The 14631-nt window shown below is 42.9% G+C and overlaps 1 protein-coding gene across 1 annotated transcript in view; it reads right to left on the reverse strand.

The window, feature by feature from the left end:
- The window catches only part of LOC126249461 (gamma-aminobutyric acid type B receptor subunit 2), a 370961-nt gene extending 361327 nt beyond the window's left edge, over positions 1–9634 (reverse strand). Inside the window, exons 1-2 of the mRNA XM_049951115.1 lie at positions 9626–9634; positions 9331–9506 (exon numbers count right to left, since the gene is read on the reverse strand). Coding sequence (XP_049807072.1) covers positions 9331–9506; positions 9626–9634 — 185 coding nt within the window. The remainder of the gene's footprint in view (positions 1–9330; positions 9507–9625) is intronic.
- Positions 9635–14631: the final 4997 nt, after the last annotated feature.

Consider the following 14631-nt stretch of genomic DNA (forward strand, 5'->3'; position numbering starts at 1 on the left):
AAGGTCGTCAATTTAGTAGCATGTTTGCTCCTGGTGTGAGAGAATTAGCTGTCTACATTTATCATAGACGCCCAGGGGCGCCCGAATGTGTAGAAATTAGTAAGCGAAACACTTTTCCTACTCCTTTTCACGTTGGAAGGTCCATTGACCGCCATTACGAACAATATACGTTCGATAACTGACCACACAAAACAAAAGTTTACACGCTTTGAACCTAGCTTAGACACTGCGCCAGCCGCACTGGCTCGTGGCCTGTTGTGACGCTTATAAGCGTCAGCCGCAGCGAAAGTGTTAAGGAAACCCTCAGCTACCGACAGGTGTTGCTGATATACCTCGATGGGGACAACTGAAAATGTGTGCCCCGATCGGGACTCGAACCCGATATCTCCTGCTTACATGGTAGACGCTCTATACATTTGAGCCACCGAGGACACAGATGAACAGCGTGACTGCAGGAACTTATCCCTTACATGTTTCCCGTGAGAGCCACATTCCCAACTTTCCGCAGTCTACATACGTAATGTACCTAATAGATATTTCCCCTTCAACTCATTACTCGCGCACACTAAGGTGACGATTCCCGCAAGAGTTCGGGCAGCCTGTGCGCATTCGCACAGACGTCTGAGGGTATGTCCAGCATTGTAGAATACAATCGTGTTGGTGGTCCAGGTATTACAGTACGGGGAGGCATATGTTGCGTGGGCCTACTGGCCTCCAAATCTTTGAACACGGTACACTCTCTGATCAATATTATTATGACACAGTACTCCTTCCCCATGTGCGTCTATGCAGGGGTTCATTCAGCTCTGACTTCATTTTTGTGGATGTTAATACGGGACCGTATCGAACTGCACAGGTAGAAGAGCTCTTGGAACGAGAGTATATGCGGCGAATGGACTAGCCTGCTCATTCTCCCGACTTACATCGCGCCGAGTACGCGTGGGACGCGTGGGTGAGAGGTACTGCACCACGTCCACATTTACCAAAGACCTTCCAGCACTTGTTAACATAGTGGTGGAGGAATGGAATGTCCTACCACAAGAACTCCTTGCCAACCTTGTGGCCGGCATGGGAGGATATTACAGAGCGTACATTGTCGTCCGTGGTGATCACAAACCGTATTAGGAACTACTGTGTGTCCCGACTTTTTTAATGTCCAGATGGCCACCGTAAATCGCTGTGACTTCAGAGTAACTACTGTCTTTCAAGATAAGTGTCATTCTGTTTGTCTCAATGTGTATGTCTTTCAGTTACTTTCTGTACTATACTGTAGCAATTCTTTCTATGTATGTTTCGCCGCGCGGGGTAGCCGAGTGGTCTCAGGCGCCTTGTCAAGGTCCGCGCGGCTGTCCCCGTCGGAGGTTCGAGTCGTCCTTCGGGCATGGGTGTGTGTGTATTGTCCTTAGCGTAAGTTAGTTTAAGTTAGATTAAGTAGTGTGTAAACTTAGGGACCGATGACCTCAGCAATTTGGTCCCATAACACCTTAAAACAAATTTCCAAATTATGTATGTTTAAAGTTTCATCGAGCTACGTTACTTAGATATGACACGTAATGCGAACGTTACTTTCGTCCTTAAATTTTGCACACCAGTGTATATTATTATTGTGAAAATATCTGACAAAGTAACATACTGCAAGCAGCTTTTGATTTGGTATTTTATTCTTATGATACAGGCGAGATGCACTCATAAAAAGTTACGTGTTTACGAAAATCAGAAGAAAAATTAAATTAAGGTGCAGTCAGTTTTCGGCAGATATGGCGGTCGTTATCATCAAATTTGTCTACGCAAAAAATTTTTTTTTCGTATGTGCCTACACGACAAGTTATAAGAAACGCGGTAATTGATGTATTCCAAACTATAACTTGATCTTACTGGAGTTAATGCTGGTGACATGTTCAGCTACTAAATACCATTTTAATATTGTCACTGAGATTATTTAAATTACCCCAAAGATCCCCAGGCAATAAAAAATAAATAAAAATCGGGTGAACAGATAAGAATGCGAATAACTCCTGCTTGTTTATGAAATTTTATGGAAGAATGCGGAAGTATGAGGATATGAATAGCATGTACTATGTAACACTGAAGAGTGCCACGATAATTGTGTAAACAGCTAAGCCTTGTTATAAATATTAACAACACATACACCACTTCAGTAGGTTGCAAGTAGAATGTTCCTCCGTGTGCTGTGACAATGGGGCATCATTTAGCAAACAAATGGGGTAGACTGCGTCATTGTCTTTCTTATTCCGGCAACAAGTACGAGTTTTTACCCACAGCACACTCTGATTTTTTTCGTAGTATCTGGAGCTGATGAATGAAAGATTGAATGTGATTCACTTTAGGGCTTCGTTCGTTTTTGAAGGAGGCAGCAACAAAAAAGTACAATAATTTATTTCCCGTATCCTTCTTCCGTAGTATTAACAGCCAGGTCAAGAAACTGTCGTACGACGGAGGCTCAACGCGACAGCAAAGGAAACTAGTCTGTGATTGTCCTTTGTTACAGAAGAAACTTTCCACCAGAAAAAAAACAAGGCTGCAATCAGCTTATTGACATAAGAGCGGGTCATAAGGCATTAAAGCAATAGCAGAATATTGAGATCTTGAGTTTAGTTAGCTACATATTTGCGTACCATATATGACACCAAGCAGGTCATGAACGGGATTCCTGTTCGACAAACTTTATTAGTTACACCGTCTACCCTCTCTCTCTTTCCCAGTCGTCATTCAACATACGGAGGCAGTAGACCTTCTACTGGAAACTGGAGATACACTGATACCTTAACAGTGCATCCGGTTTTAGTTTTTTTTTCCGTTGTATTCTGGAACGTTGAACTCTATGACCGATGACGGTCAACCATGGTACCTGCAGACTTTCTCTACTGTCAGAGAAATTTTATAGGAGATAAATGTAACCAAGTTCACTGTATAGTGCAGTTAAGTTACTTCGAAGTAGAATCGTCAGGGAGGTAAAGAACTTTATCCCAGTTTTTGTTAGTCTGAGAAATTAATTTATATTAATAAAGCAGCACTCTCAAACGTATTGTACGAATTGATCTTCGGTCATTTGCTCTGTTACAGAGGTTTTTCGCAGTATTTACGGCACTGAGATCAGTTACAGACGAAACTGATAAGAAAAACGGACGCGTGACGTTATTTACAGTGGTGTTAACTGTAACTAATTTGATGGGCAATGGATAAGGTTTTATGGAGTAATTGGTCACGGTGCGTGATGCGGCATTCAAATGAGAATGGGTGGGCCTGTGGGTAGATGTATGTCAAACAGTACTTTGCTGGTGTGTTATACTTCTATAGCTATATAGGTATACACTTCAAAAGCCACTGCACAGTGCATGGTGTATATGACGAAGGCAATAAAACTTCCAAAAAATTATCCTCAAATACCGGTCCACTAAATTTAAACATTACGGGTTGCCGAGAATAAGGTAGCCTTGCTCCTAAAGATGGGAATTTAAGTTCCCTGAGCGTTCCTTTGATCCTAGCAGTGCGACACTGAATTCGTTCGTTGTCTGTTATCATGAGTATTTGATTAGGACTCCAGTCGCTGCAGTGAGTTGTGGCGACAGTGAAATATGATAGAGGTAAGATTGTCTGTATCTGCTTTGTCTGGTATAGGATCCGCACATTAGCTTGTCGACAAAAGTGTACACCGGTATTTATGAAATATTTTAGACAAGAATTTGAATCATACCTGATGATGCTCCTGACCACAATGCAAGGGTCACTGCATCGTCGTTCGGAGGTAGATAGTTGTGCTTGTTCGACTGGCCTGCTCAAACGCCTACACCGAACACATACAGAGTGGTCCATTGATCGTGACCGGGCCAAATATCTCACGAAATAAGCGTCAAACGAAAAAACTGCAAAGAACGGAACTTGTCTAGCTTGAAGGGGGAAAGCAGATGGTGCTGCCATAGATCAAACGGATATCTACTGCGTTTTTTACAATAGGAACCCCATTTTTTATTACGTATTCGTGTAGTACGCAAAGAAATATGTTTTCGTTCGACCACTTTTTTCATTTTGTGACAGATGGCGCTGTAATAGTCACAAATACATGGCTCACAATTTTAGACGAACAGTTGGGAACAGGTAGGTTTTTTAAATGAAAATACAGAACGTAGGTACGTTTGAACATTTTATTTCATTTGTTCCAATGTGATACATGTACCTTCGTGAACTTACCATTTCTGAGAACGCATGCTGTTACAGCGTGATTACCTGTAAATACCACATTAATGCAATAAACGCTCAAAACAATGTCCGTCAACCTAAATGCATTTGGCAATACGTGTAACGACATTCCTCTCAACAGCGAGTAGTTCGCCTTCCGTAATGGTCGCACATACATTGACAATGCGCTGACGCATGTTGTCAGGCGTTGTCGGTGGATCACGATAGCAAATATCCTTCAACTTTCCCCACAGAAAGAAATCCGGGAACGTCAGATCTGATGAACGTGCGGGCCATGGTAAAGTGCTTCGACGATCAATCCACCTATCATGAAATATGCTATCAATACCGCGAGCTATGTGCCGGACATCCATCATGTTGGAAGTACATCGCCATTCTTTCATGCAGTGAAACATCTTATAGTAACATCGGTAGAACATTACGTAGGAAATCAGCATACATTGCACCATTTAGATTGCCATCGATAAAATAGGGGGCGATTATCCTTCCTCCCATAATGCTGCACCATACATTAACCCGCCAAGGTCGCTGAAGTTCCACTTGTCGCAGCCATTGTGGATTTTCCGTTGCCCAATAGTGCATATTATGCCGGTTTACATTACCTCTGTTGGTGAATTACGCATTGTCGCTAAATAGAACGCGTGCAAAAAATCTGTCATCGTCCCGTAATTTCTCTTGTGCCCGGTGGCAGAACTGTACACGACGTTCAAAGTCGTCACCATGCAATTCCTGGTGCATAGAAATATAGTACGGGTGCAATCGATGTTGATGTAGCATTCTCAACACCGACATTTTGAGATTCTCGATTCTCGCGGAATTTGTCTGCTACTGATGTGCGGATTAGCCGCGACAGCAGCTAAAACACCTACTTGGGCATCATCATTTGGTGAAGGTCGTGGTTGACGTTTCACATGTGGCTGAACACTTCTTGTTTCCTTAAATAACGTAACTATCCGGCGAACGGTTCGGACACTTGGATGGTGTGGTCCAGGATACCGAGCAGCATACATAGCACACGCCCTTTGGGCATTTTGATCACAATAGCCATACATCAACACGATATCGACCTTTTACGCGGTTGGTAAACGCTCCATTTCAACACGGGTAATGTATCACGAAGCAGATACCGTCCGCAATGGCGGAATGTTACGTGATACCACGTACTTATACGTTTGTGACTATTACAGCGCCATCTATCACAAAGCGAGAAAAGTGGTCCAACTGAAACGTTAATATTTCTTTACGTACTACACGAATATGTAATAAAAATGGGGGTTCTTATTTAAAAAAAACGCAGTTGATATCCGTTTGACGTATGGCAGCGCCATATAGCAGGCCAACCATAGCGCCATCTGGTTTCCCCCTTCTAGGTAGACGAGTTTCGTTCTTTGTAGTTTTTTCGTTTGATGCTTATTTTGTGAGATATTTGGCCCGGTCACTATCAATGGACCACCCTGTATACCACTTTCGTCAGTAAATAAAGCCTCTGTTGCATGTTATACAAATTCGGAAACACCTATTCTTTTCGTTGAAGAAAAATAATTAGATATTTAGTGGTTTAGAACCATTTCGAAGTTTGGCAACAAGTTGGTTGTTCATGTTTAACGCAGCAAAAACGCAAGCTGTCACCATTACAAACCAAAGAGCAGCGCAGAACTACCACCCTTCATTATCAGCTCCAGTACTGATCCATGGGCCGAAGCAGCTCTCTACGTTGGCATTATGTCCAAGAGGAAGGCTCAGCGAGGCAAGGGAACGAGAGAGTTGAGCAACTACTGCTCACTAAGCATCGGTCTGTAGACAACAAGAAACCAGTTACATTCTGTGTAACATATCGACTGGAAGCGAATATGCTGGTCGTGTCGGAATGAAGATGACGAGCAACAATACCTTCACGTAGCTGTAAGTTTGTGTAAGTTGCAACAGCATATGCATCCCACTTTGAGTAGGTTTCTGTTAAGTTCTACTCGGTTCCCCGAACTACAGTTTCTCGCCTGCCTTACTCCTTTTAGGTTCTTTCATATATGTATACAAGACTGAACAGCCTACGACACTTTAAACGGACATTTACTTTGTAAAATGTACAGGAGATACCAGGGAGCATCCTTAAATAAATAAATTCCTTTCCTGCTGGTGGCTTTGTAACGGGGTTTCCTGCTACATACATCTAACACACACTGTTTTGAATCAGTTGGCAGACCGCCATCGTGGGTAAGCAACACTTGCGTCGGAGTGCTTGTTTCCGTTAGGTGCTATTTCACAGTTCGGCGATTTTGATTTCATTTCTTCCATGTCCTAGAAACGGTCACCTTTTAGGTCTCTTCTCAGTCTCAGTAATGGGAGTAAGTCACAAGGGGCAGTCCGGTGAGTAGAATATGTACGGAACTATTATCGTAAAACGTATTCTCATCTGCGAAAATGACCAACCATCAGCTGTGTAATGGAATAATTACAGTGAAAATTTGTGCCGGATCGGTACTGGAACCAGGATTTCCCGATTATCGCGAGCGGTCACCTTACCTGTAAGCTATCCGAGCACGACTCACGACCACAACCTAACTTCCATATATCGTCAAGAACGTGTCTACAACCTGCACTCGTACATTCATTATGTATAGTTCCGTACATGGGAGACGTTTTAATTGAACGACGCTTGCGCGGTGTCGCCGGATAAATTCGATATTGCAGTGCTTGTGTTGTTCAGAAATACGATGCAGTAAAATGGTTCAAATGGCTCTGAGCACTATGGGACTTAACAGCTAAGGTCATCAGTACCCTATAACTTAGAACTACTTAAACCTAACTAACCTAAGGACATCACACACATCCACGCCAGAGGCAGGATTCGAACCTGCGACCGCAGCGGTCGCGCGGTTCCAGACTGAAGCGCCTAGCACCGCTCGGCCACTCCGGCCGGCTACGATGCAGTATTCAGAGATACTATGTAGTGGTCCTTCGAACATGCTTGGATGTCTGAAGGAACATTGCATCGTTCTTCTGGACGACACGGGCACTGAATTATCGTATCGAAACTACTATCGATTTTTGGCATAATTAGCCTGAGACTGAACGCTGTGTGACTAGGCGCGTTGTAGCGATGAGCGGAACAATGCTTCGATCCCCACAATACAGACCGTTATTGTCGCAATTCCTCACGCACTAGTTTTAGCACTTGTAAATAGCAATGCTACTTAAAGTTTGAAAAGCAAACCAACATTGGTTTCACGGATGTTCTCACTTGCTTTCTTTTTCCGGGATGATGAAACAGTATTCCACTCAATCCACAGTTGTTTGGTTTCTGCGTCATACACATAATAGATTAAGGAAAGGCAAACCTACGTTTCTAGCATTTTTAGACTTAGAGAAAGCTTTTGACAACGTTGACCGGAATACTTTCTTTCAGATTCTGAAGGTGGCAGGAGTAAAATACAGGGAGCGAAAGGCTATTTACAATTTGTACAGAAACCAGATAGCAGTTATAAGAGTCGAGGGGTATGGAGGGGAAGCAGTAGTTGGGAACGTTATGAGACAGGGCTGTAGCCTCTCCCCGATGTTATTCAATTTGTATATTGAACAAGCAGTAAAGGAAACAAAAGAAAGATTCGGCGTAGGTATTAAAATCCATGGCGAAGAAATGAAAACTTTGAGGTTCGCCGATGACATTGTAATTTTGTCAGAGACAGCAAAGGACTTGGAAGAGCAGTTGAACGGAATGGACAGTGTCTTGAAAGGAGGATTTAAGATGAACATCAACAAAAGCAAAACGAAGATAAAGGAATGTACTCAATTTAAGTCGAGTGATGGTGAGGGAATTAGATTAGGAAATGAGACACTTAAAGAAGTAAAGGAGTTTTGCTATTTGGGGAGCAAAATAACTGATGATGCTCGAAGTAGGGAGGATATAAAATGTAGACTGGCAATGGCAAGGAAAGTGTTTCTGAAGAAGAGAAATTTGTTAGTATCGAGTATAGATTTAAGTGTCAGGAAGTCGTTTCTGAAAGTATTTGTATAGAGTGTAGCCGTGTATGGAAGTGAAACATGGACAATAAATACTTTAGACAAGAAGAGAATAGAAGCTTTCGAAATGTGGTGCCACAGAAGAATGCTGAAGATTAGATGGATAGATCACACAACTAATGAGGAGGTATTGAATAGAATTGGGGAGAAGAGGAGTTTGTGGCACAACTTGATTAGAAGGGATCGGTTGGTAGGACATGTTGTGAAGCATCAAGGGATCACCAACTTAGTATTGGAGGGCAGCGTGGAGGGTAAAAATAGTAGAGGGACACCAAGAGATGAATACACTAAGCAGATTAAGAAGGATGTATGTTGCAGTAGGTACTGGGAGATGAAGCAGCTTGCACAGGATAGAGTAGCATGGAGAGCTGCAACAAACCAGTCTCAGGACTGAAGACCACAACAACAACAACAAAAACAACAACCACACACAATACTCATATCGCCTATTTTGATTTTGACTAAAACTTAATGTTAGCACGTTGTTTTGACGTTTATGAAACTGAAAATTTTCCAAACTCGTGAAACAGCACTTCCAAAAACAAACCTATTGCATGACGTACGCTTCCATACAGATGACTGTCGGTCAATCGATTCAGAACAGTGCACAGCAATGGGACGTAGCGGATTACCTCTCCACCGCTCGCAGAAAATGAATTTGAGTTGTTTTTGGGTCTCCCTCTCGTACTTTTCACATTGCGGTTGCCTATAAAGATCAACTACGGTATGCTGTTCGAAAATATGCAAGAATTTCACTAAGGGTATGGTCATGACTTTGCGTTGGACAGCACAACAGCTGCACATTATGCCATTGTAGTTTAATTAAAAGTTTACGCTTTTTCTCCTGGTAGCTTTGAATCATAGTGGAAATCAGCAGGAGAAACCTAACTAATCTGCAACGGCAATAGCAGCGAGATGTTTACCATCTGTGTCGGAGATTGTTTTTCAGTGTATACACAAAAATGTTAATGCAGAATAAAAAAAGTGACATATAATAATATTGTTAATAAGACTCAGTTAAACATCGTTAGTTGAATAGAAACAAATGAAGTAATTGTGTCTGGCAGCTACACCAGTTAGGTTTTTAATATTTACCTGTTAGCTTCGCAAAATATCCTTCTAGCCCAGGACTCGTTAAAGTTTCCCAGTATTATACGAACATCCTTCTCTTTCAGCTTTGCTAGGGCAGACGTGACTTCGTTTCCAAAGCTTTGTGTTTCTTCTACTTGAAATCCCATAGTATCTAAGTCGGCCACCAAGCGGTTGTGAGCCTGCAAAAGAAAACATGCATTTATAAGTACAGGTGTTCCGCTGCGTTTTGAATAGCAACTACCTTAAAGTTTCAGGCAGGATGATGATGATGATGATGATGATATAATTTGTTTCGCACCGTGGACATTGTGGTTTTAGCACTCAAATTAGTTCGAGACAAGTTTTCTTACAAAAGAATAAAGAACCTAGAGTTTTTCCATTAACATTAACATAAGGTTTCTCCCTAAAGTGCACGTCATCATGTATAAAAAGAGGAAACATCGATAGTGGAGAAACAAAAATAGTGAATAACCTAAAATGGGATGATATGATTTATGCAGACGGCGCCACACTGACCGCAGATATCTAAAGACGATCACGTTTATCAAGATAAGTCTCTGAGTGAACGAAAAATGTACTATTTTTTTGCTATTATAGTTCACACGTATCACCAACAAAAGTAAAGTCAGGAAATGAGCGCTGGGACAAAGTCAGGGCTCCCATGTTGCCGTCCTGGGCAAGATCTTAATGAAAATAGTTTGCTGTTGCCCTCCTCAGGCCTGTTCATAGAGTGTCAGGTTTGCACCGTATCGAGTAGATGACTGTGATGAGTCATTTTACTGTGTAGTATAGTGTTACGTTGTGTTTGTAGCCTATTTCTCTCGAATAGCACCAAGGGAACCGCCCCAACACGACGGACGGATTACCACCAACAGATTCGCATGCATGCTCTCACGCCATGAGACTCTGCGGTGATATTTGAAGTTTAATCCAGAATATTGTTGCAAATTCCGGTGCCTAGGAAGTTATACTCTCTCTCCTCCTCTTGTCGGCCAAAGAATGAAGGTGAACATTCCTTCTAAAACAAGGATTGAAATTGGCTGCCTCTGAGCGCCGCCGTACAAGCGTGCATTAGCGTATTAAACAACGGAGGCATATCTCGAACATTGTCCGCCCCCGGTAGCTGAGTGTTCAGCGCGACAGGCTGCCAATTCTTAGGGCCCGGGTTCGATTCCCGGCTGGGCCGGAGATTTTCTCCGCTCAGGCATTGGGTGTTGTGTTGTCCTAATCATAATCATTTCATCCCCATCGACGCGCAAGTCGCCGAATTGACGTCAAATCGAACCCGGCGAACGGTCTACCCGACGGGAGGCCCTAGTCACACGAAATTTACATTTTTACATCTCTATCATCAAAAGATGCCACAATATGTCAATACAGACTACTTGACACATATAATACTACGTCATTTTTAAATGCAGTTTGTGTGGTTCTGTTACAGTTATAACCACTGATAAAAGGTCATACAACATCACAGTCAATGATAATCATATGGCATCCGACACAAACTGTGGACAGTTCTGTATAGCACATGATTTGTTACGAGACCCACTATTCACAATCACAGGTTGTATTCGATTATTCAAGACACATTACTATCTATGTTGAATAAAATGGATTGACATACTATAATACTTAACATGATGATGTGGGAATTCTAAGGTGGTAGTAAATAAAAAAATCATGTTCAGTCAGCAGCGTATTTTGGGGAATACAAGGTTCTGTGACGATAGGATGAGCTACGCACTCTGCAACACTTAGAATCTCCTAATCAAAAGTCTTATATGGGGTCCTGACAATTCGTAACATCAAATAAAAAGTAAGAAACGTGCAGTACACTTGTTTCGTGCTAAACTAAAATAGAAGGCTGGGCTCTAATCAAATTTACAGCTGTTCTCTCGCCAGAATTCAAAATGTCCTAAAATGTGGCGTACTGAAATGATTACGCCTCACGTACCATAAACGGAAGTGTCAGAAGACTTAAACGAAGTACCACTTGATACAGTCTCTGTCAGTGGAAGGAGGAATGCCACTTCTGGACAGTTATTTACAATGATCACAGCTTATTCAAAATGGCTCTGAGCACTATGGGACTTAACATCTGTGGTCATCAGTAACCTAGAACTTAGAACTACTTAAACCTAACTAACCTAAGGACATCACACACATCCATGCCCGAGGCAGGATTCGAACCTGCGACCGTAGCGGTCACGCGGTTCCTAACTGAAGCGCCTAGAACCGCACGGCCACACGGGCCGGCGATCACAGCTTATTAAATCTGACTTCTAGGCACTCATGCTCACATGGGTGCATGAACGTCTAACACATTAACGACGTAACATATTGCAGCGTGATAAAACAGGTTACCACAATGTTTCTACCAACAGTTTCTTTCTCTACTTTGTCAGCTTCTTTGTTGCTTAGATTCCAGGTGCCTAGCAGAAAGCTTTTTCTTGCTTTTGTACCTAGTGATATCTGTTGAATCGCTATAAAATTGGAGCAAATTTTTTATCTGGACAGAAGTATCCGGTCGCCTATTAGTGGACATTAAAATGTGGTGTATCCACCATTCACCCTTATGATGGGTTGAACTCTGCTGGCAACATTTTAAAAAATGAGGTTCCTGAATGTCTGTAGAGGAATGGCAGCCAATTCTTTCTCAACAGCCGAAATGAAAGAAAACAGTGATGTCGGATGCTGGAATCTAGAGCGAAGTCGACGTTCTAACTCATCCCAAAGGTGTTCCATTGGGCCCAGGTCTGGCTCTGGGACGGTTAGTCCATTTCAGGAATGTTATTTTCCCCAAACCATTCCCTCAGAGATAAAATCATCCTCTCCGAACTGATCCTCTACTGCACGCAGTTCACAATGCTGTAAAATCCGTTCATATCCTTCCACATGTGGCGTTTTCCTAAGCGCAATAAGGAGACCACACCCCAACCACCTCCTGCGTATTTGAATGTTGGCGCTACACGTAACAGGTAACGTTCTCCAAATATTCGCCAAACCGAAAACCTTCCATCGGATTGCCACAGGGTACAGCGTGATTCGTACTCCAAATAAACAGTTCCCAGTTATCCACTGTCCATTGGCGTCGCTGTCTACACCACCTCAATTATTGCCTGGCACTGACGGCAGAAATCTGAGGATTATGAGGAACTTCTCGGCCACTGTTTGACATTGTTTTCGTCTCCTACGCACATTCGTTGCGCTACCTGCTTGCTGGTAGCTCTCTGAGACTCACTGGTGATTCTTTCCGCTGATTTCATGAGATGTTCAACAGCCACTCTTCGCCATGCTCGACAGTCCCTGTCCGTCAATATAGGAAGTTTGCCGGGTCTTGGTTCAGCTGTGTTCGTTCCTTGGTGTGTCCACTTTATAATCGCATCACCAATGATCCCTTTGGACAGTTTTAGAAGGGTTGAAGTATGTCAGATGGATTTATTAGTCAGATTGCACCGAATGACTACTCCACGTTCGAAGCTGCTGATGTTACTGCTTCTCTACTGACAATAGAATACTCTCCACCTCATTTTATATTGGTAAATCCGCCTCTCGTGAAATCTCGTGGTCACTTCTGGCGTGGATGAGGGTGTCTGGATACTTTTGATCAGATGGTGTAGTTTTTGCCTGTCTCCCACATCTTGTCGCGAACACGCTTCAGAATGTTGAATGCTTTGAGGGACCGTGCTTCCAGAGCAGATCATATCATTCAAGGTGTGGTGTCACCGCCAGACACCACACTTGCTAGGTGGTAGTCTTTAAATCGGCCGCGGTCCATTAGTATACGTCGGACCCGCGTGTCGCCACTGTCAGTGATTGCAGACCGAGCGCCACCACACGGCAGGTCTAGAGAGACTTACTAGCACTCGCCCCAGTTGTACAGCCGACGTTCATAGCAGTGGTTCACTGACAAATTACGCTCTCATTTGCCGAGACGATAGTTAGCATAGCCTTCAGCTACGTCAATTGCTACGACCTAGCAAGGCGCCGTATTCAATTGATATTTATATTGAAGCATGTACATCAAGAGCGATGTTCTACAATTATGGATTAAAGTTAAGTATTCACGCCACTACGTTCTTTATTTATTAGACTCAACTCCTTTAATTGTTCCAGACCTCACGCCAGTCTGCGTGAGTTTAAACGGGTATGGTGGTGGTGGTGGTGGTGGTGGTGGTGGTGGTGGTGGTGGTGGTGGTGGTGGTGGTGGTTAGTGTTTAACGTCCCGTCGACAACGAGGTCATTAGAGACGGAGCGCAAGCTCGGGTTAGGGAAGGATTGGGAAGGAAATCGGCCGTGCCCTTTCAAAGGAACCATCCCGGCATTTGCCTGAAACGATTTAGGGAAATCACGGAAAACCTAAATCAGGATGGTCGGAGACGGGATTGAACCGTTGTCCTCCCGAATGCGAGTCCAGTGTGCTAACCACTGCGCCACCTCGCTCGGTTTAAACGCGTGTATTTCGGCCTCCTCTAGCAACACTTCACAAGGCATCTAGGCAAATTTATAATCGATAATGAAGCACAGAAGCCTCACTGACTGCCTAAAATTTAAGTGTGTTCCCCATCCTTAGGTGATAAAAAAATACGACGAAAACTCTTAACAAAAAGAATGCATAAAGATTTTTCAGACTATAATTTTTTCTTCGAATATTCTTCCAGTCTCTCGATAGTTAGTAGCGATTGTTATGTGGTGGCAGGCAGGCTGAGGGGAGAGCAGAAAATCTAAAATGATGCACAAAAAAAGTACACTGATAGCGACGTTTTAGCATGAACTTTATAATAAGTGTAACAATTAAAAAAACAATCATAGTTACAACCCTGTCTTTTCTTTCAGATACCCAATATCTAAAATAACGTATAGAGAGGACGATACCGTTCCATCGATGAAGTTTTATTTTGTCTGTTTCCTTAAATTTCTGCCAAGGCGGAGGTATTGATAGAGGGGTTTATAATTCCCTCTAGCAATTTCGAAACATGCATCGTCTGCACTTGGATCGTTCTTTAAAACGCAGCTGAAGAGTGATTTATGTGCTATGTGTAGAGTAGTAAAACTACTGTATGCAACCGCAGACTATCATACATCAAAAGGTTTTGCATCATCCCGGTTCCCAGAACTCCTGAAGATAGACGTCGACTGTGGATATTGCATCACATATACAGTCCCCTTTCACTGTCCAGAGATGTCACTAAACCCGCCAAAAGATGTAAACAACCAAGCATGAGCAGTGCCTATTAGATGGAGGGGGTCCGACAGGCGATCGGTTCCAGTTATTCCACCAGGAAGAAGGTACACGGCTCG

This window comes from Schistocerca nitens, chromosome 3 (assembly GCF_023898315.1).
Source record: "Schistocerca nitens isolate TAMUIC-IGC-003100 chromosome 3, iqSchNite1.1, whole genome shotgun sequence".
NCBI lineage: Eukaryota > Metazoa > Arthropoda > Insecta > Orthoptera > Acrididae > Schistocerca > Schistocerca nitens.